Source organism: Pocillopora damicornis, chromosome 3 (genome assembly GCF_964200805.1).
Source record: "Pocillopora damicornis chromosome 3, jaPocDami1.2, whole genome shotgun sequence".
Classification (NCBI taxonomy): Eukaryota; Metazoa; Cnidaria; class Anthozoa; order Scleractinia; family Pocilloporidae; genus Pocillopora; species Pocillopora damicornis.
Window position 1 is genome coordinate 22,956,430 of NC_142672.1, and position 22,478 is coordinate 22,978,907.

The 22,478-nt window shown below is 36.6% G+C and overlaps 2 protein-coding genes across 2 annotated transcripts; both read left to right on the top strand.

Moving 5' to 3' along the window:
- Nucleotides 1-2,317: 2,317 nt before the first annotated feature.
- Nucleotides 2,318-5,758, top strand: LOC149048870 (uncharacterized). The gene is made up of 5 exons (XM_089201028.1): nt 2,318-2,336; nt 2,505-2,666; nt 3,405-3,754; nt 4,287-4,487; nt 4,961-5,758. Exons 2-5 carry the CDS (start codon nt 2,537-2,539, stop codon nt 5,297-5,299), a joined length of 1,020 nt encoding a protein of 339 aa, XP_089057154.1. The 5' UTR covers nt 2,318-2,336; nt 2,505-2,536; the 3' UTR covers nt 5,300-5,758.
- A 4,798-nt stretch (nt 5,759-10,556) lies between these two features.
- LOC149048871 (uncharacterized) lies at nt 10,557-13,693 on the top strand. The gene is made up of 4 exons (XM_089199988.1): nt 10,557-10,830; nt 11,141-11,484; nt 12,603-12,779; nt 13,358-13,693. Exons 1-4 carry the CDS (start codon nt 10,638-10,640, stop codon nt 13,691-13,693), a joined length of 1,050 nt encoding a protein of 349 aa, XP_089056114.1. The 5' UTR covers nt 10,557-10,637.
- Nucleotides 13,694-22,478: the final 8,785 nt, after the last annotated feature.

Consider the following 22,478-nt stretch of genomic DNA (forward strand, 5'->3'; position numbering starts at 1 on the left):
CTCATCCACCTGATAGACCTTGTATAATAATACTTAAGCTTAAAAGAAAGTTACAATCTAGAGGACATGTTTATTTTCAAGCATCACGACCAGAGTTAATACAGCAAGTTCTTAACTGGCTCAAAGTACATAATCCATTTTACAATTTGTAGATAAACTAGTTGATATTAACAATATTGATAGCAATCTCACAACTTTACAAAATGATGCAGACGATAATGATACACATCAACAAGCTACATCAAACAATGTAGCAACAGATAGTGATCCTGCTTTGGAGTTTAATGCAAGAGAAAACGATAAATTAAATAGTAACGAAGAAGAAAATGATGACCCCTTAAATGAATTTAGAGCCCCAGTATGCGAGACATGCTTAGAGTCAATTATCCCAAACTATCCAGTGGTGAATGCTCAAGTAAAACGCTCGATACGAAGCCCGAGTGAACGCTCCTCGAGCGTCTCAGAGTTTCCATAAAAATACTAACTTAGCATTTTTTCTACAGGATGGATAGTGCCTCGGTGATTTAGTGTATATAAATATTGAGTCGTGAATAAGCTGCCTGTTTCCCTTTAACCCGAAATAAACTCTCTAAATATGAAAAAGAAAAAAAAACCGGTTTAGTATCAGACAGGCGTTAAAAGACCTACACCAATATAAATTGAATGAAATATCATTGAGGGAGACGGATCCTGAAGTCTTGTCCAAAAGCAACATACATATATCAAGGCAAGATGATAAGCTCCTGTGATGAACTGCACAAAAGTGATTTAACTGATTTGGAAATTCGCAAAATCTTCAGTTCACGAGTGATGAACAATTATATATGTGTATAAGCAAATATTTGTTATAAGTTAGGGGCCGAACAGTTTTCCAAAACCGCAAATAAATGAAATCATCAGTGACTATAATAAAGATGTGGTCAGAGGACGCTCTCCATCTATCTTTTCTTTTGTTGATGGGAATTGGCATTGGTAATGGAATTTTTTCACGTCGCTTTTGATAATCAAAGTTGTCACTATTCACACATACAGAACATCGTTGGGAGCCAAAGTCAGGTAAACCGTGTCGCGCATGAACAGGCTATAACATGTAAGCAGTTGTTTACTGGTCACCCACTGAACTCTAGACCAATAATGACAATTTTCTTGAGGCAAAAATTTGCCAACATTTAGTTGTTTGGGAAATTCTAGTCGAGAATTTCTGACGGTCTGTCTCTTTTACAGTTTTCTATGGATTTACAAGTAAATATCCAATTATTTTTTACCAATTAGAGCGCACGTTGTGTCCAAGTTATGTCTTAAAGGTAAATGAAAACTATACCTGCACACTCTCATTGATCTGTCCTTGCCACTGACCCTTCACGTTGTAATGATATTGTACTAGGCCCTCGTTTACCAACCGAGAGCGAACGCCGTACATCACATCATAACGTGATTTGGCGTAAATCAGCTCATAGATAAAATAATTTTTCCTGTCAAATATTTCAGGCATGGTGATCCACTGCTTTAAGATATTACAGTCATTCGCAACAACGACATGTGGATGAGCATCTAACCAAGCAGCAAGTAAGGTGGGCCTGCTTCTGTCGTAGCCAAATGAACAAAAAAAAATCCTGACGTTGTCGTAAATTCTGGCATAAAGTGTTGATGGATTTGAACGGTGTAGCTCTTAACAAAAAAAAAAGGTTTATCATAATAATGAGACTACTAGCAAAATTAATGAACCACGTACTGTCAAAATCTATATTTAGAGAAATCAACGAGAAAATGTAGCTCTAACTGAAAGTCTCAGAGGTGTTTTTATTAGCTGGTCACAGGCCTTTCTTCCAAAAGGAAGGCTGCTTTGGTGCTTTTTTAGTTGCGTTAATATGCCTATTAGAATGTCGTTACCCTCTCGATACAATATTGCAATTAACATGAAAAAAAAAAAACCACATCTCCCAACGGAACGTTGTTAGGCAATATTAATGCTATTTAATCATGAACTACTTATACGTATGTTTCATTTTCATTACCTCTACAGAGTCCTTCATCCTATTGGCCGTGCCGTCAAAACAATGAAAATGCTACGTATACCTAATTTACAGATTTTTTCTTTTAATATGTTAATACTATCTCTTAAACATTTGACAACTTTAAGACTAAATGGTACCCCTACGGGAGGTGCGATGGATAAAGGAATATTTGTCAAGTTTAAAGAAAAACTACGCTGCGCATCTTTTTCAATAGCAACCAATACCCTAGCAGCCAATGTATATTACCATAAATAGATCATTTGCACATGACATGAAAGTAGAATTGTAGATATTATACTTTTGATCGACTGATGGCTGCTAGTAAGTGAATGAAAACCTATGGAAATGATTTATATTGTGTATAAAGATATATGTCAACAAGTTTATCTCAACATTACAGCACCCTTCTCTTTCAGAAAAGTTTCTATTGCATTGAAGCTGGTGTTAATCTCCAAAATTTTTTTCCTGCTTTTCTTCGTTTTTTTTTAGGTAGCTGATGAATTTAACAGATTTCTACAGGAATGAAATCTTTTCGTGTTTGCGTTGTAATTGCCTCGCTGCTTCTCTTCGTAACAGCTTTGTTATTCCGCACCAATCTGTATCCTAGTCCATCCCTCGATGTTTTTTCTAACGTCCTCCCTCAGCCTAATGGTAAGTAAACTCCTATGGTGAATCTTTGTGAACTATTACAAGTTTTAGGGAGGTTTCTTGACTAGTTGTTAATCTAGTTGTTAATCCTTAGCTTTCAGTTTTTTTTTAAATGTATTTGTAAAATTAAAATCTATTTAACTATTGGTATCCAATGATTTCAGAGAATCTTAAGATAAACCTCAATTCCAAAGCAAAACCTGCAATAAACACTTTCATTTAAAGCAGAAATTGTAACTATTCCGAAAACACTCCATGACATGGCCTAGTTTTAAGCTTCACGTGAGAGCGGGATTGACACGAGTTGAATCTTGAAATCACTCCATTCTCCCCAAGAGATTGTGAAAGCCTTAGTTCATAAATAGTCTTGGGTTTTTACACGAAGGACGACTGCACAGGCTTGAAAAGTTATATACATGTAAAAAGACCTTGATTTGATTGTACTTAAATGCAATTCATTTATGTTGAATGTGCTTTGTCATTTTGTTCGCGTTTTTATAACAGATTCCTAACCTCTAAATGAAGAATGTCTCTGTTATTGATTTTCACGGTATTTTGTCTATGAATTCAATTTTATCTTTTATTTTGTGCGAAGTTAATTGAAAATTCAGCTCCTCGAATTCTTAATTATCTATCTAATGCTTTGAAAACTACTTGCCTTTGCCATAAGGGTACTTCTACTCAATTTACATGCTTCTATTTGATTGAATTAACTCCTTAAATCCATTAAAATTTCACTAGGACAATTCTCTGGAGGACATCTAGAGCCACGGCTCAACACGTTATACGATGGTGTCGAAACTTTTGTTTTATTCATTGGCCACGCTCGTAGTGGTCATAGTCTCATCGGGGCCATTTTGGATGCTCACCCAGAGATTATCATTCCTCACGAATATAATTTGATAGAAAAGTGGAGTAAATTTAAACTGGAAAGCAGCAGTGGGCTAAAGACCCGTGTCCTTTTTGCCCTCCACGCCTTGTCACGGTTTCAAGCAATGTTTAGAAACCGTGCAGCATCACACCGTAGCAGTGTTGGGTATAGTTACTCTGTACCTGGACAGTGGCAAGGAACGTATAAAGAAAGAGTAAAGGTATAGATTGGGGTTAGTTATAATAGGTGTATTAGCAAATGCGAGAAGGGTGGAGAAGGGGGAGAGGGGCATTGGGTATTCCATCGAGTCCAGATAACCATGGAAGAAGAATTTCACTGAATAGAATTGATTTAAAGCTACGTTTAGAATAATTGCTCAAATTTGAAGCATAGAAAAACAAATTTCCCTTGTAAACATCCTTATTGCAGGTGATTGAAGAACTGAAATACCATCAGTAAACTGGATTTAAGGAATGAATTCTAAGCGGATACTACGTATCCAAACGTGTATCATGATTATGTTTTACTTTTTCAGCACCTAACTTTATTTGCATTTCTTTTTTATTAGTGCCCAGGGCTCGTTTGTCAGTGTAGAATGTATGCAGTACTTAAATGTTTCGACTTGCACACGTCACTGTTTCAGATTTGTGACGTTGTTGACTGCAGCAGCTATTCATTGTTCAGCTAAAAAGATCATATTCAGGAAAATACACCCATTTGTGCGTAACTTTTCAACCTTCTTTTATTGATAGGTCATTGGAGACAAAAAGGGAACAGCAACAAGCCGTTTGTTAAAAAATCCAAAAAATTTTGATATTCTGGAGGATATAAGCAGAACTCTTGCCCTAAAACTTAAATTCATTCACGTGATCAGAAACCCGTTTGACAATATTGCCACTCAATTGCTGAGAGAACTCGAGTTCAGGGACATGGCTAAAAGCAACACATTTAAAGTAAGTTTCTTGTAACTTTCGAAAAACTCATAGTTAGCTAGTTTTGTCCGGTAGTCTTAGATCCCATTCACACCAAAACTTAAACATGTATTAAAGCTGTCTTGTTAAAGTCTGTTATATTTTTTCCTTATTCATATAGGCTGCTTAAAGCGAAGTTAGTTGACTTCCAAAGTGACACATTGAAAATACAAGTTAACGATTATTTTAATTTTATGGAACATTCCGTGAAACTAAGCATGTTTTGCTGGGGTGAATGTGATTTAGACTTTTTGTATCTTCTTTCTAAAAATTATTCTACCTTCGAAGGGGTGAGACTATCTGTCATATAAAGTTTACATGTATTTCAAGACCTTTAACCTTTCCTCTTTTGAAAATGACGGGAATGGCAATTTTGGCAATTTTGTCAGTGCAACTAAAATTAAGTAGTATTAAAATTTGTTTGGAAAAAATGTCTTGCTTGTTTTGTTTCGCAGGCAAACAATGTAACCTTGTTGGATCAAATTATCAACAACTTTTTCGCCAGAGTAAAGTCTGCTGAGAGACTGAAACGATATGGGAAGTTCGAAGTATTAGATGTCTACAGTCATGAAGTTATTTCCAAACCCCGTGAAAGTCTGCAAAACCTATGCAACTTTCTAAAAGTAACCTGTTATCCAGACTTTGTCGAATCTGCCTCAAGACTATTGTACGCTAAGCCGTCGTTGACGAGACATGCGGTTGCGTGGACTTCAAAACAGGAGGCAAGAGTTATGAACGAGATAAACAAGTACTCTTTTCTGGAACGTTTTTCTTTTGATAGTGATTATAAATAATTATAAATTTTCTTTTAATGGATAAATGTTGATAAAGCTTAAAGCGTTCATACTCTGTGTAGAAGAGAACAGTACTGGTGACACTAATTAAAAGGCTGTATTTCTGGATTTCCTTCACGACTTTCTCTTTGCGTTCCTTACGCCATTCTATCAAAAACCTAGTCCGAGATGATTTGGAATAGAGATCTCTTGTTGCTAATTCGACATATTCACTGTAACAATAAACGCCAACAACGTCACACACCATTTGTAAAGTATGTTGTGGATTTGCTATCAGATCTCGGCTGTTTACATTGAGAATCTGATAGTGCCTAATTTAACGAAGATATTGAACTGTCTGTACTTTGATGAAATATTTTTCGATGCAGAAGTCGAGGGTGGTTGCATTCCGTACCCTATTAGAAAATCATAAGGTTTAAGATTGTGATTCAATGACAAATTATAATTACTTTATCAAAACAGTTTATGTGAATATATGTGACGCAAACAAAACATTAAATCACATCTATCCTAACAGAACTAATGATAATAATAAGACAAAGAAAAACATGAACGATATATAGTGGATATTGCACGGGGACAAGAAGTTATGAATTCTATGTACGAGTGGCAAGTACAATAAAGCGGCCCCGATCCCGGATGTAGCGATCGTATTGATTCTTTTCCTGGTGAAACACTCCAGTCCATATAGCAAAATCAAATATTATCATGAAAAATAAAAGTTTTACTTTGATAAGAACCAGTGAGAAATAATGGAAAACAAACTCTTATATTTGCTTACTATTTGAAGACTTCCAGGATCCACATCCAATTTTCTTCTAAATATGGTGGCACTGTTATGAAATGGGTTTCTTATGACGTTGATCAGTGCAATTTCAACAGTAATGGTCATCTAAGTACCGACCTTCACGTGTTTAATGAAAGGCAAAGTAACTAGTAAAATATAATAGTTGGAAAAACAAAAACATTAACTACTGTGGCTTTTCTATATTTTTGGAAATACAAGAGCGAAAGAACTTGAGTAATCGAAAATATATATCATGAAAAGTTTATATTTTGATATGTTCCAAACAAACTCAAAATTTTCGTAAATGATTGGTCATCACCAGCCCGATTTGAGCACTAATAGGACAGTGTACGTAAAATGCTTGTAATTGGACAGTGTAAAAAGAGGGTTGAAACATCATGCCTGTGTATTTGGACAATGCGCATCGTGTACTCGAGCTGTTGCTCTTTTTTAATGAAAACGTATAACACATGTCCGATTTTTTTCATCACTCGTATTACATGGTTTTCTGGGGGAATGAAGGGGGGATCTGTTGTCGCCAGGATAACTGAAAGGGGTACTGTAGGAAATTGACTGCCAAGTAGAAAATTAGTTGGACTCCTTTTGGAAGCATTGATAACCTTTCTGTTATGAGTATGCGAGCATCGATTTCTATTTTAATTTTCCTGAATAGCCGCTGGTCAGTAAGCAGACTGTTTCATCCTTGTTGTAGGTTTATAAGACTTAATTTGCTTGCTAATAAAGACCAGAATAAAGGAATCCCCTGAGAAATTGAAGTCTGGACTTCCTAATCCGGTTCTTTTCATGTCATGGGCCCTTTCAAATATCTCGTACCCTAAGTTTACTTTTGCAATCACCTTGCCAGCTTCCTTTGATGTTGTAGCAGTAGGATACGGAGCTGTTGCAAATTGACGAACGACTTCCAAACATGGCCTGTCGACGCGAGCGAGCAGGTATGTTACAGAATATCCTCAGCTTACGCTCGTCGTTTGTTTGGCTAGGAGCCATAAAGAAACTGTCAAACTTATAAAGCAGTTTAAACTCATACGAAATAATTATTTCTGGATGGGAATCTAAAATGGCAGCCACCAAACTATGACCACTTCTTGGATGTCCAGCGAAAAGCACAAAAGTTACATTGCGATATAAAAATGTCAGTTCACGGTCCAGTTCTCCTTGAAAGAAGAAGATGAAAAAGAAGGCGATTCAGTTACTTAATTGAGACAAATAGAGCGTCCTGAAAAAAAAAATAAATGAATAAATAAAAACGATTAACTCACGGAAGTACCTAAGATTAAGGGGAGGGTCTATCAAAATGGTTTGTCCTGCTGTATGAACTAAGACGCATGAATTTTTTCTCCTACGCTTTTTTTAAAATTCGCACCTTGATTGTAATTACGGGTCTTTTAACTCAAACTTGGGTGAAATACGAGACTAAGAGCCACACAAATGAATTGCCATCCCCAAGCCAATACAAACAGAGCCAAATCTGAGTCTTTCCCAACCAAAGAGCCCGCTGAAATTCGTTCGATTTGCATTACGACTTCAACACGGACAAAGTGTGTAATTCATTAAGAATTCTGGTTTTAATCGACACATGCGCAATGAGGCGCTAGAATTACCCGGGGACACTGGACACCACTAAGTATCCTAGGGACCGAATGCAGATTCATCAATTAACCATTAGTTCATACGTCAGCGTGCGTTCATCGAGATATGAAGCACGCGGGAAGTTTGGAGAGCACCAAAGATGCGTACGAAAAACGCTCCACTCCTAGCTCTGTGAGGAAGAATTTCATGATGGTGTAAGAAAATTCTCGACTCAAAATGCGCATACTTTTTCTTGTAAAAGGTGCGATGAATTTTGAACAAATTTTTTTTATTTTCAACTCATAGATCCACGAAAGGAAATTTATCTGAGAATGTGAAAGTGCTATAACTTAATGGAGAACTCATAATAACATATGATATAGTTGTATCTTTTTTACTCCGCCCTTTGACTCGAATCTTAAAATTGATAACATAAATCAATATTGCAAAGTGTTCTTTTAGATGTTTAGATAGTAAAGTAAATGGCAGGCTTAAGTATGGTAAGAAAATGACATCTTCCTGTCAAAAAATGAAAGGCTTCAGTGCAGGAAGTTGCGTGGCACAAGTTTCAAACTTTTTTAACTGCAGTAAGACTTCCGAGTGAAAAAAGATTGTATGGCACAGGAAAAATGATAATTTTACTTGTATATTGTCTTGATTATTCCTAGTGTAGTCACAACACTCTTAGGATTTCCTCCGTGTTCCTCAGGGATCAACGATAGTCGTTTTAGTGACATTGAAAAAAATAAATATACATTCTGCTTGAGTTGAAGAAGAAGCTAGAGTTGCTCTCCGCCTCGAGCTACGCCTCGAGCAACTCTTACGCATCGTTTGTGCTCTCCGAACTTCCCGCGTGCTTCATATCTCGATGAATGCACAGCTGACGTATGGACCAATTATAACATTTTCAACCAGATGGAAAATTTTTTTTTTCGAAGGATTTGTTTGCGACGTCATGATCGTGCACAATAGGAATATGAAGCACGTTCGCGCAATTGAATTTGATTAGACAAATTTACTAGCTATGTTATAAAACAAGTCGACCGGCTTTATCGATCGCAAACCTGTTTTGATCGCATGAGCTAAACGCACGGTTGACTAAAAACGTGATGGCACTCCCACATACTGTGGGCTTCAAAGCTGAAGCAGTCGATGAAGGAGTTTGGTGTGCGTGCACTGTTGAAGAAGTAGACGATGATTACGTGATCGTTTCCTTTGACGGCTGGAATGGGGAGTGGAATTGCCGCGTCTGTGATCCACGAGAGATCAGGGATTGAACATTGCCTGATCGGAAAAGAAAGCGAAGAAACTTTTCTCTTCAGTGAAAAATGTCTTCGCTTTAAGAAGACCGACTTTTACTTTTAAATATCACCCAAACTTATGTAAACAAAAAGCTCAAATACGGTTCGCTTCAATTTCAGGCGTAAATTTGCATAATCTTCCATGGACGAAATCTTTATGAATTACAAAGATCAAAACCATTTTCTAAACTACATCTGCTTTATCCACTAAGCAAACAAAGCTTTCCAAATTACATTCAAAACACCAGACGTAGTTCACTTCGAATTTCTCGATCTATCCTAGTTTCTCAGACTGCATCCAAACAGATTTTACAATACGGCTTCCATCTAAGACTCCCAATGGAACGTGACGTAAAATACGTCATGTGTTACTAGGTAACAGTGCTCATGCATATGCGCGAATCCCAGTCAAGTGGGGTTCGCAGAACTACATACTTTGTTCGCGTTGTAGTCGTCATGACATTAGGGATAATTGTCTAGACAGGCACAAATCAATCATTTATAGCCGGTAGTTTACAGGATCTACACACGTTGAATGCTTCTTCGGTAACATGCTTGCTTAAGTTGAGAGGCTGCTAAGCAATCAATGATCGGCACACATAGCCGGGAAATGACCAACACTGACTGTGCCTTTGTATTTTGAAATAATTGATTATAGTTATTCAGTTTGAGTTGTAATCTCTAAGAACTTACGAGTATATGCAGACAGTTTGGCAATGAAAATAGCAACGAAAAGTTATTTTCATAGGGATACTCAACTTTCGAATCGACAAATTTCTAAAAAAGGACTTTAGATCAACAATCGGTAATCGCCTAAAAGACAAGCATGGGAAGGGTTCTTAGACCGTCGAAAGAAATTTCAAGATTTTGAAGAAATGTCAGAGTAAACTGGTCTGTTTTTTATGCGCGTAGCAAAATTTAACAGACTCTGTGATTCGATCCGTGCATAAGTATTTACCCAATCGATTCACTTTTTATATTGTTTCTTGGGCCTTAACGTTTTTATCATTCTTGTCGCAATATTCCCGTATTGTTTCTATGTATATATTCTAGAGTTTTAGTCAGTATCTCATTAGTATTTTTACAATTGATTATATAAGCGCATGATTTTATCCATCAATTTGAAAATTACCGTTGAGCGGTTGTAACGCCGTTGCTTTTTTAACTTTAGTTTTTATCGTAGAATCCGTTTCTAAAAAATTGTTGACTCGAAAGTTAAGTATTCCCATGAAAATAACTTTTCGTCGTTATTGTTCCTCGAGATTCATACGCAAACTGAATATCACAATCAATAACTTCAAAATACAAAGGCACAGTCAGTGATTGGATGATTCCTGTGTAAGCCAATCATCGATTGCTTAGCAGCCTCTGAACTTAAGCAAGCATTTCACCGAAGAAGTATTTAACGTGTGTAGATTATGTATACGACCGGCTATAAATGATTGATTTGTGCCTGTCTAGACAATTACCCCTGATGTCATAACGACTTCAACACGGACAAAGTATGTAATTCTGCGTATATAATACAAAGGCACAGTCAGTGATTGGATATTTCCCTGTCTGAGCCGGTCATCGATTGCTTAGCAGCCTCTTAACTTAAGCAAGCATTTTACCGAAGAATCATTTAACCTGTGCAGATTATGTATACGACCGGCTATAAATGACTGATTTGTACCTGTCTAGAAAATTATTATCCCTGATGTCAAATAGAACGAATTTCAACGGCCTCTGTGGGCGGAAAAGGCTCAAATTTGGTCCCGTTTGTATTGGCTTGGGGATGGTAGCTCTTTTGTGCTGCACTTGGTCTCATGTTTCACCCAAGTTTGAGCTTAAGACCCGAAATTACAATCTAGGTGCGAATTTAAAAAAGAAGCGTACATGGTTAAAGTTAAAGTTAAAGTAAAATCCTGAGTAGAAAAGCATTCACCAGTGCACAGTTAAGGACGGATGAAGAGGAAGAACGATGGAAAGAACCAAGGCAGAAAAATAGAATATCGAGAATTATACCAAAACCGTGTTTTTTTTAGTTAAGTGAAAAACCATTTTTGATAGTCCCTTCCTTTAATCTTATTTACTTCCGTGAATTAATCGTCTTTTTTTCAGGACACTCTTTGTCTTAATTAAGTAACTGAATCGCCTTTTTTTCTTTTTTTTTCTTTCAAGGAGAACTGGAGCGTGAGCTGACATTTTTATATCGCAATGTTGAAACGTTTTTGCTTGTCGTCGGACATCCAAGAAGCGGTCATAGTTTGGTGGCTGCCATTTTAGATTCCCATCCAGAAATAATTATTTCGGATGAGTTTAAACTTTTTTATAAGTTTGACAGTTTCTTTAAAGATCTTAGCCAAACAGACGATGAGCGCAAGCTGAGGATACTCCATGACATACATGCTCGTTCCCGCCAACAGGCCATGTTTGGAAGTCGTTCGTCAATTTGCAACAGCTCCGTATCCTACTGCTACAACATCAAAGGAAGCTGGCAAGGTGATTGCAAAAGTAAACTTAAGGTACGAGATATTTGAAAGGGCCCATGTTATGAAAAGAACCAGATTAGGAAGTCTAAACTTCACTCTCTCGGGGGTATTCTTTATGCTGGTGTTTATGAGCAAACAAATTAATTCTTACAAATCTACAACAAAGATAAAACAGTCTGCACACAGGGGCTAATTAGAAAAATCGAAATAGGAATCGATGCTTGCATACTCATAACAGAAAAGTTAGCGATGCTTTCAAAAGGAGTCCATTTTTAATTGGCAGTCAATTTCCTACAGTACCCCTTCAAGCGTTGTTGACGACAACAGATCCCCCTCCATTCCCCCAGAAAACAATGTAATACGAGTGATGAGAAAAATCGGACAGCCGCGCAGTTGGGTTCTTTCATTATGAATATGATTACAGACAGAATTGGATGACACGTAGTCCAGCTAACAACTACTATAAACTATGACAAAATATGAGAACGAAACTAAACATCTGTTATACGTTTTCATTAATAAAAAATAAAAACTAGTTAACCCGGCGAATAATTAGCAACGGTGCGAGCACACGATGTGCACTGTCCAAATACACAGGCATGACGTTACCACTCTCTTTTTACACTGTCCAATGACGAGCATTTCGTGTGCACTATCCTATTAGTGTTCAAATAGGGCTGGTGATGACCAATCACTTTCGAAAATTTTGTTGTAATTTTGTTTATACTTATATGCCTCCTTTATTGGGGTCTTGTAGTGTTCCTTTACTCCCATTCGATGCATTTTTCCTTGGAAGTGAACGATAAATCAGCTTAACGTGACATACTTATTGCAGTTAGCATTACTTTTATAATCATTTCCAGGGGGGAAATTTTGTAAATTTACATCAGTATATGATGGCTGGAACCACAAGTTTAATGGATTTAATGTGATAAAATTTATTATTTACAAACATTGATTAATGCTAAGAAATTAGAACTTTCCTCTGGGCTCTACTTAGAGGGATACATTGCATAACGCTAAATCTTATGGGACTTATTTCCTTTTTTTATGGAGCTCGAGAAAATTATTGCCCCTAGCAATGGTCGCTTATTCACAATCGCGCGAGTAAAACTGACTATAATATAAGATTCCACGTATGTTTTCCTCAGGTAATTGGAGACACTACTGCGCGTTTGCATCACGAAAAAGGGCTTCACGATTTGCGAAAACTGGAGGAAGCGCTGGGAATTCCAATCAAACTGATTAGCGTCATCAGAAATCCATTTGATAACATTGCTACTATATGTAGAAGAAGACTAGGTGTGAATCCTGGAAGTCATCAAATAGTAAGTAAATATAGGGTTACATCATCTATCGTTTCTCATTGGTTCTTATAAAAGTAAACCTTTTTTTAATGGACTGGAGAGTCCTATCACGACCTAAAACACAGGCAGATTCAATACGATCGCTACATATCCGGGATCAGAGTCGCGTATTTCAATCGCTCACTGCCCTCACTCGTGAGATATTGTACTTGCCACACTTACATAACATGTACATCTTCTTGTCCTCGTGCTATAACCACTATGTATCGTTCAACGTTTTCTTTATTATATTGTCATCATTATTTCTGTTTGAATACCTGTGATTAACTGTTTTGTTTGCGCTATATATATCGATCCACATAAACTGTTTTAATAAAATAGTGGCAAGTTTTTGTTGAGTCGCAGTCTAAAACCCTATGATTTTCTTACCAGGTGCAGCATACAAACAACCTCGACTTCTGGATCGAAAATTATTTTATCAAAGTACAGACAACTCAATATCTTCATGACCTGAGGCACTATCGGATTCTTAATGTATACAGCCGTGATCTTGATATTTCGCTTATGTCATGTAAAAACCTTTTTTTTTTTCTTGACAGGTACGCAACACAAAAGCGCTGGACTTTTGCATTGATTTTTACTTCACCAAAGTGCGGATAATTCAATATCTGCGTGATCTGAGGCACTACCAGATCCTGAATATATACATCCGAGATTTGCTGACAAATCCACCACGCACTTTACAAATGTTATGTGACTTTGTTGGTGTTTCTTGTTACAGTAAATTTGTCGAATTAGCAACAAGAGATCTCTATTCCAAAGCATCTCGGTCTAGGTATTTGATAGAATGGAGTAACAAACAGAAAGAGAAAGTCATGGAAGAAATCCAGAAATATAGCTTTTTGAAATCTTTATTTTCGTTTGACGGTGATTAGTGTCACCATTAGACTTTGACGCTTATTTGTCAACTTTATCATGTTACTGGCTTTCCTTATAATTGCATACATATTGCATATGTTTCTGTTACTGTTGTTTGTTTTGTCCAATCAGCGTTTTGTTCTACAGTTTTAATTCAACTTTGTACTTTGTAAAATCAGAACTGCCAAAACATGGCTTTAAAAAGTGTCGTTTAATTTCTTAACTCCGTAACATATCTACTGCTGTCCAGATCATTTGCTACCTTGACATGAAAATAAAATCCTAAGAAAAGACCTGTGTCCTTTTTGCCCTGCATGCCTTGTCACGATTTCAAGCGCTGTTTGGAAACTTTGCAGCATCACCCCATGCCGGTGGTGGGTATAGTTACTCTGTACCTGGACAGTGGTAGGGAACGTATAAGGAAAGAGTAAAGGTATAGAATGGAATTAGTTACAATAGGCGTATTAGCAAATGCGAATGGGGTGGAGAAGGGGGAAGGGGGGGCATTGGATATTCTATCAAGTCCAGATGACCATTGAAAAAGATTTTCGCCGAATAGAAATGATCGTAAGCTATGTTTAGAATAATTGCTCAAACTTGAAGCATAGCAAAACAAAATTCCCTCGTAAAGATCCTTATTGCAGGTGTTTGGATTTCGGATATTCTGAGAAATGAGCCGTTGAGAACTCGATAGGGAGTCATACTTGTGGAGTCAGACAACAAATTGAGTTCACAAGCAATGAGTGTCCGGCATAGTGCATGGATCAGCAAGTCGGAACTGAAAAACTCATAGTTAGCTACCTTTGTCCGGTAGTGTTATATCCCGTTCACACCAAAACTTAAATATGTTTTAAAGCTGTTTTGTTAAACTCTATTTTATTTTTCTCGTACTCATATAGGCTGCATAAAGTGACGTTTGTTGACTTCCAAAGTGACACATTGAAAATACAAGTTAACGATTACTTGAAGTTTAAGGAACATTCTGTTAAGTTAGACATGTTTTGCTGGGAAGATTTCTAGATATTATAATCAACAATGACATCCATTTTCCTGTCACAAGTGTTTACAGTAAGGAAACCTTCACGGGCTTTCTGACCAATCATTTTAGCTCTATACCTTATCCTTATAAACTGGGTCTCATTCGCACTCTTCTTGGTAGAGCTTACAAGATCAACAACACATGGTTGGGATTCCACGAGGATATCAAGAAAGTCACTGAAATCCTAAAAAAGAATCTTTTTCCAGCACATCTACTTGAAAGGGGTTGTCAATCGATACCTCACGCTGACCTGTAGTGAGTGCAATCTCCCGGTCTCCGTTTCGGACACTGCGCTCACCTTTTATTTCAAATTACCTTACATTGGCCCTCTTTCTAATGTCACGAAAAAAAGGTTTCGCCACCAAGCGTTATTTTAACAAAATAGACATTAAGTTGGTTTTTCATCTTTTAAAATAGGTTATATGTTTGGTGTAAAAGACTCTATCCCTCCTGGGCTCCGTACGTCTGTGGTTTACAAGTTTTTATGTGCGGGTCGTAATGCCTGCTATGTCGGCGAAACCTCCCGGCATTTATCCACACGTGTGCGTGAGCACTTGGTCAGTGATAGGACCTCTCACATTTTCAAATATTTACATAATGTCGCACTCTATGTTCTGATAAGTGTTTTAATAGCATCTTAGGTCACGCTTCCACAACTTTCCAACTTAAAATCAAAGAAGCTATCCATATGCAATGGGGACAACCTACACTTAATCATCAACTCTATCATGTTAATGTAAAACTTTCCTTGTAATTGCATACATTTTTCTGTTACTGTTGTTTGTTTTGTCCAATCAGCATTTTTTTATACAGTTTACATTCAACTTTGTACTTTGTAAAATCAGAACTGAAGATGACAGAAGAACTGCCGAAACATGCTTTTAAAAAAGTGTCGTTTATTTTCTTAAATTCATAGCGAATGATCTATTTACGATAATATGTATTAGCTGCTAAGGTATCCGTTACTATTGAATAAAAACCCTATGATTAACCCTATTTCTTTTTTAAGAGCCACACCGTTCAAATCCATCAACACTTGATGCCAGAATTTACGACAAAGTCAGGATTTTTTTTGTTGTTCATTGGATACAACAGAAGTAGGCACACCCTTCTTGCTGCTTTGTTCAATGTTCATCTACATGTTGTTGTTGCCAAGATAGATAAAGACTGTCTCCTGACCACATACTGATTAGCTACTGTCTTGCAGATCATTTATTTGCGGTTTTGGAAAAACTGTTCGGCCACCAGCTTATAGCAGACTCGTAAGTAGTTGTTCATCACTCTTGAACTGAGGATTTTGCGAATTTCAAAAGTTCAATCAGTTTTGTGCAGTTCATTACAGGGGGGCATATCATCTTGCCTTGATAAATGTACGGTGATTTTGGACAAGCCTCCAGGAGGAAGCTTTTGGAGGAGCCTCCACCAGGATCCGCGGTCTATCTCAGTGATATTTGTTTCAATTCATATTGGTCTAGGTCTTTTCACGCCTTTCTGGTACTAAACCGGTGTTTTCTTTTTTTATTTTAAATTTATTATTATTTTTAATTTATTGAGTTTATTTAGGGTTCAATTAAGAGAAACAAGGAGCTTATTCACGACTTAGGATATCAAAGGATGGCACAAAGATATTCCAGTAGGATATCATCAACAACAGACGGAACTCCCTTGAGAGATAATTGTAAAAGTAAATTTGACAGTTTTTCTTTTTTTTAACACTAAATCACCAAGGTACTATCCATCCTTAAGGAAAATTTTCATGTATTTTTACGGGAATAACTGTTTATCTTTACTGTTCAGTCTGTTGTGTTCCGATCATCTAATGCTAAGCAGTTTCTCCTCTTAAACAAACTTTTCATCGGGCAAGCATTCAATGTATATAATGCAATAGTTAATAAATAAAGCGTAATAGCTCAGTTGGAACTTGAGTCAACTAGAATTTACATCTAAATTGACAAAGGTCTGTTTTTCTTTTGAACTGAATCATCAAAATATTCTCCAGCCTTGAGAAAAAGATAATAATGGAGTTAAGCATTTCTATGAAAATAACTTTTGGTCGTTACAGTCGGGAGAAGGTTTCTGTATGAATCTGTCTGCAAATACTCGTAAGTTCTTAGAGATTAGTTCTTAACCGAGTTATCATATCATTTATTCCAAAATACAAAGGCTCAGTCAGTGTTTGGTTAATTAACTTGGGTGCCGATCATGGGTTGCTTAACAGCTTCTCTACTAAAGCATGCATTTCACCGAAGAAGCATTTAACGTGTGTAGATCCTGTACGCGACCGGCTATAAATGATTGATTTGTGCCTGTCTGTCAAATCCCTGAGGTCAAATCGAACAAAATTCACCGGTCTCTTTGGGTGGACATGCCTCAAATTTGGTCCCGTTTTTATTGGTTTGGCGAAGGTAATTCTTTTGTACGGCACTTGGTCTCGTATATCGCTCAAATTTGAGCTAAAGAACCCTAGTCATAATCTAGGTGCGAATTTTAAAAAATTCTTAATCTTACTTACTTCCTTGAATTAATCGTTTTTTCAGGACACTCTCTTTTTCTACATTTAGTGACTGAATCGCCTTTTTTCTTTATTCTTTCAAGGAGAACTGGATCGTGAGCTGACATTTTTGTATCACAATGTTGAAACTTTTCTCCTTTTCGTTGGACATCCAAGAAGCGGTCATAGTTTGGTAGCTGCCATTTAAGATTCCCATTCAGAAATCATTGTTTCGGATGAGTTTAATCTGCTTTATGAGTTTAACAGTTTCCTTATGGATCCTAGCCAGACAGACGATGAGCGCAAGCTGAGGATATTCTGGAAATCGTTCACCAAACTGCTCTAGTTCATGCTGCTACAATATTGGTGGAAGTTGGCAAGGAAACTCAAGGTGATTTTTTTTTCTATTTTTTATTTATTCAAGGTTTGCTTATTTCATTCTGTGAATACGCATTAGCACAAACGAGAATTGGAGCCACAGGTGTAGCGGTTTCAGTTTGAGACATCGAAAAAATGTGGCCTCTATTCACACTCTCTCTTAAGGGAAAACATTGCACAACACCAAATCTAAGGGGATAGATCCCTTTATCCAACAAGTGCCCGAGTAAATTACTGTCCAATACGTGTGACCCCCCCGTTGGCTACGAAAAAATTATTGCGAAGTATATTTTACTCAGGTAATTAGAGACAAAAAGACAGCTATAACTACTGGACTTCTCAAGAATTGTAAAGGGCTTTATGATTTGCGAATGCTAGTGAGAATAGTAAATATTCCTCTCAGGCTAATTCACGTCATCAGAAATCCTTTCGATAACATCGCTACCATATGTCGGAGAGAATTGCATTTGGATCCAAGGAGTCGTCAAATAGTAAGTAAATAGAGGGGTTTATAGTCAACCTTTATAATTGTCTGAAAGTGAGAGTAAACTTTTTTCGTTCTGTTCAGGGCGATTCTCGTGTACATTTACCACTGGTTATTCTGTTGTCTTTTTTTTACACTTTTTAGTTGGTGTCTACTCTGTTTGAACTTAGTTTTTTTTCTTTTAGGATATTTGTGATCATACTTAGATTTTTCAAATATTTTGCTTGTGTCATGTAATGCCTTATGCTTTCCTTGACAGGTACGTAACACAACAGCGCTGGACTGGTGCATCGATGATTACTTCACTTAAGTGCGGACAGTTCAATATCTGCGGGACCTGACGCACTACCAGATCCTGAATGTATACAGCCGAGATTTGATAGCGAATCTACGCGGCACTTTACAAATGTTACGTGACTTTGTTGGTGTTTTTGTTACAGTGAATTTGTCGAATTAGCAACAGGAGATCTCTATTCTACTCTATTCTAAACAATCTCGGACTAGCAATTGCCAAGCTTCATACCCATAGTGGTAAGATAAAATTGAATTAAGATTAATTTCAACATGAACGTTTGAGTTTGAAAATCATGCCTCATGAGTGGTTAGGAACAAAAGTGAATAAACCATTTTATACTGAAATCTTATCAAACAGTTTCTAAAAAGATGCAAACGTTTAAGAATATTATTTTATTTGACTTATAGGACAATTCAATGTTCTCGCCATAGCTTGTGTGGTATGTCTACATAAAGAGAACTCGTCGTCACTGATTCTTTTTTATGCTAGTGATTGTTCGTTTGTAGGAAACCTCCCACTGAATCGTAATAAGGTGTCATTTATGATTAATTATAAGTTACCAAATATTCGCACTTTTGGTGGGTTGGGTGGAGGGGACGGGAGTTACATCCCAATTAAGCCTTCTGGGAAAAAGATTCCGTCTTTTCGTTGACTCTCTCTCTTCATTATTTATCGCCCTTCATTAAGCCTCCTTGAGTGCATTTGTTCTTCGTTTTTCATCGGTCTAGAGCCCACTGGGTGACAATCAAATAACAGCCCGCATGTTATTGTCTGTTAATGCGCGATACGCTCTATTTGAGTTTGGCCCCTAATGATATTCTGCGTATGTTAAGTTGTGACAACTCTGATTATCGAAAACGTCGTAACAGAAAAACAAAAGTCATCAAAAATAGCATCTAAAAATAGCTTCTGACAAGAATTCAATGTGTATAATCCAATAGTTGATAAATAAAGTGTCAAAGCTCGATTGGAACTTTAATTAATTAAAATTTGCATCCAAACTTACAATTTCTTTATCTTTTAAACTGAATCATCAAGGTATTCTTTAGCCTTCCCAAAAAAAAAAAAAAAAAATGACAAGTAAAGTATTTTAGCAACATTTACATAACAACATTTGGAACGCTCAACGGTCATTTTCAAGTTGAAGAATAAAATTTTTATCAAGCGCTAATATAATCAATTGAGACAATACTAATGAGATACCGACTAGAACTCTTAAATATTTACATAGAAGCAATACGAGAAAACTGAGGCAAGAATGACAAAAAACGCTTGGACAAAAGAAACTATTAAAACCCTTCCTCTTTTGAAATGACAGGAAAAATTTGCGTTTATATTGTGTATAAAGATATATGTCAACAAACTTTATCTCAACATTACAGCACCTTTCTCTTTCAGAAAAGTTTCTATTGCATTGAAGCCAGTGTTAATCTTCAAAATTCTATATCTGCTTTTCTTTGCTTTTGTAGGTAGGTGATGAATCTAACGGATTTCTACAAGAATGAAATCTTTTCGTGTTTACTTTGTAATTGCCTCGCTGCTTCTCCTCGTAACAGCTTTGTTATTCTGCATCAATCTGTACCCTCGTCCATCCCTCGATGTTTTTTCTAACGTCCTTCCCCAACCTAATGGTAAGTAAACTCCTATGGTGAATCTTTGTGAACTATTACAAGTTGTAGAGAGGTTTCTTTAACTGAACAGATAATCCGGCATTGCTGTTTCATCTTTATATTTTCAAAATTAGAATCTATTTAACTATTGGTATCCAATGATTTCAGAGAATCCAAAGAAAAGGCTCAACTGCAAAGCAAAACCTGCAAGAATCACCTCATTTAAGGCATAAATTTTAACTATTCCGTAAACACTCCATGACAACTGAGCTATAAGTGAGAGCGGGATTGACACAAGTTGAATCTTGAAATCATTCCATTCTCGCCAAGAGGTTTTGAAAGCCTTAGTTCATGAATAGTCTTGGGTTTTTACACGAAGGACGACTGCACAGAATCGAAAAGTTATATACATGTGAAAAGACCTTGATTTGATTGTACTTAAATGAAATTCATTTATGTTGAATGTGCCTTGTCATGTTGTTCGCTCTTTAATAACAGATTCCTAAAATCTAAATGAAGAATATCTCTGTTATTGCTTTTCACCGTATTTTGTCTATGAATACAGTTTTATCTTGTATTTTGCGCGAAGTTATTTAAAAATTCAGCTCTTCGAATTGTTAATTTTCTATCTATTGCCTTGAAAACTATTTACCTTTGCCATGAGGATACTTCTACTCACTAGGACAATTCTCTGGAGGACATCTAGAGCTACGGCTCAAAGCATTTTACAATGGTGTCGAAACTTTTGTTTTATTCCATGAATAAAACAAAAGTTTCGACGCTCGAAGTGATCTTAGTCTCATCGGGGCAGTCTTGGATGCTCACCTAGAGATTATCAATAACAACGAAAAGTTATTATCACAGGAATACTCAACTTTCGAATCGACAAATTTTTAGAAACGGATTTTAGGACGAGCATGGAAAGGATCCTGAGATCATCGAAAGAAATTTCAAGATTTTGAAGAAATGTCAGAGTAAAATGGACTGTTTGATCATTAAAATGTTTTTTATGTGCGTACTCAGACCAAAACTGAACAAACAGAGTCTGTGATTCGATCCGTGCAAAAGTATTTACCCAATCGATTCACTTTTTATATTGTTTCTTTCGCCTTAAAAAGTTTTTTTGTCATTCTTGCCGCAATATTCTCGTATTGTTTTCATATAAATATGTCAAAGTTTTAGTCTGTATCTCATTAGCATTTTTACAATTGATTATATGAGAGCATAATAAAAATTTTATCCTTCAATTTGAGAATGGCCGTCGAACGGTTGTAACGTCGTTGCTTTTTCACATCAATTTTTATCGTAGAATCTGTTTCTAAAAAATTGTTGATTCGAAAGTTAAGTATTCCCATGAAAATAACTTTTCGTCGTTATTGTTTGTATCAAGCTGTCTGCATATAATCATTAGTTCTTAGAGATTAATACTCAAACTGAATAATCATATTCAATTATTTCAAAATAAAAAGGCACAGTCAGTGTTAGGATATTTCCTGTGTAAGCCAATCACCGATTGCTTAGCAGCTTCTTAACTTAATAAGCGAGCATTTCACCGAAGAAGCATTTAACGTGTGTAGATCATGTACACGACCGGCTATTAATGATTGATTTGTGCCTGTCTACACAATTATCCCTCGTGTCAAATCGTACGAATTTCACCGGCCTCTGTGGGTGGAAAAGGCTCAAATTTAGTCTCGTTTGTATTGGCTTGGAGACGGTAGTTCTTTTGTGTGGCAATTGGCCTCGTGTTTCACCCAAGTTTGAGCGAAAGACCCGTAGTCACAATCTAGGTGCGAATTTTAAAAAAAGCGTACATGGGAAAGTAAATCCTAAGTAGAAAAGCATTCACCAGTGCACAGTTAATGACGGATGAAGAGGAAGAACGATGGAAAAAAACAAGGCAAAAAAACAGAATATCGAGAATTATACCAAAACCGTTTTTTTTTTCTTAGTCAAGTGAAAAACCATTTTGATAGTCCCTTCCCTTAATCTTATTTACTTCCGTAAATTAATCGTCTTTTTTTCAGGACACTCTCTTTGTCTTAATTAAGTCACTGGATCGCCTTTTTTCTTCTTCTTCTTTCAAGGAGAACTGGAGCGTGAGCTGACTTTTTTGTTATGTTACTTTGTCGGTGTTTCTTGTTACAGTGAATTTGTCGAATTAGCAACAACATCTCTATTCCAAATCATCTCGGACTAGGTATTTGGTAGAATGGAGTAACGAACTGAAAGAGAAAGTCATGAAAGAAATCCAGAAATATAGCTTTTTGAAATCTTTATTATCGTTTGACAGTGATTAGTGTCACCACTAGACTTTGACGCTTATCTCAGACACGGTCTGAGGTATGTTTGCGTCGCTCATTTGGACCTAAGATGAAATACTTTGCAAAGAGCACTGCTCTCTTCCATACAGAGTATGAACGCTTGAAGCTTCATCAATAGCTATGCTTTAAAGGAAACTTTACAATTCCTTATAATCATCATTAAAAGAAAAACATAGCAGAA

Coding starts and splice junctions, on each gene's coding strand:
- LOC149048870 (XM_089201028.1), top strand. CDS start 2,537: ATGAAATCTTTTCGTGTTTGCGTTGTAATTGCCTCGCTGCTTCTCTTC. Junction 2,667..3,404: donor CGTCCTCCCTCAGCCTAATG/GTAAGTAAACTC, acceptor AAATTTCACTAG/GACAATTCTCTGGAGGACAT. Junction 4,488..4,960: donor CTAAAAGCAACACATTTAAA/GTAAGTTTCTTG, acceptor TTTGTTTCGCAG/GCAAACAATGTAACCTTGTT.
- LOC149048871 (XM_089199988.1), top strand. CDS start 10,638: ATGACTGATTTGTACCTGTCTAGAAAATTATTATCCCTGATGTCAAAT. Junction 10,831..11,140: donor GACCCGAAATTACAATCTAG/GTGCGAATTTAA, acceptor TTTTCTTTCAAG/GAGAACTGGAGCGTGAGCTG. Junction 11,485..12,602: donor ATTGCAAAAGTAAACTTAAG/GTACGAGATATT, acceptor TGTTTTCCTCAG/GTAATTGGAGACACTACTGC.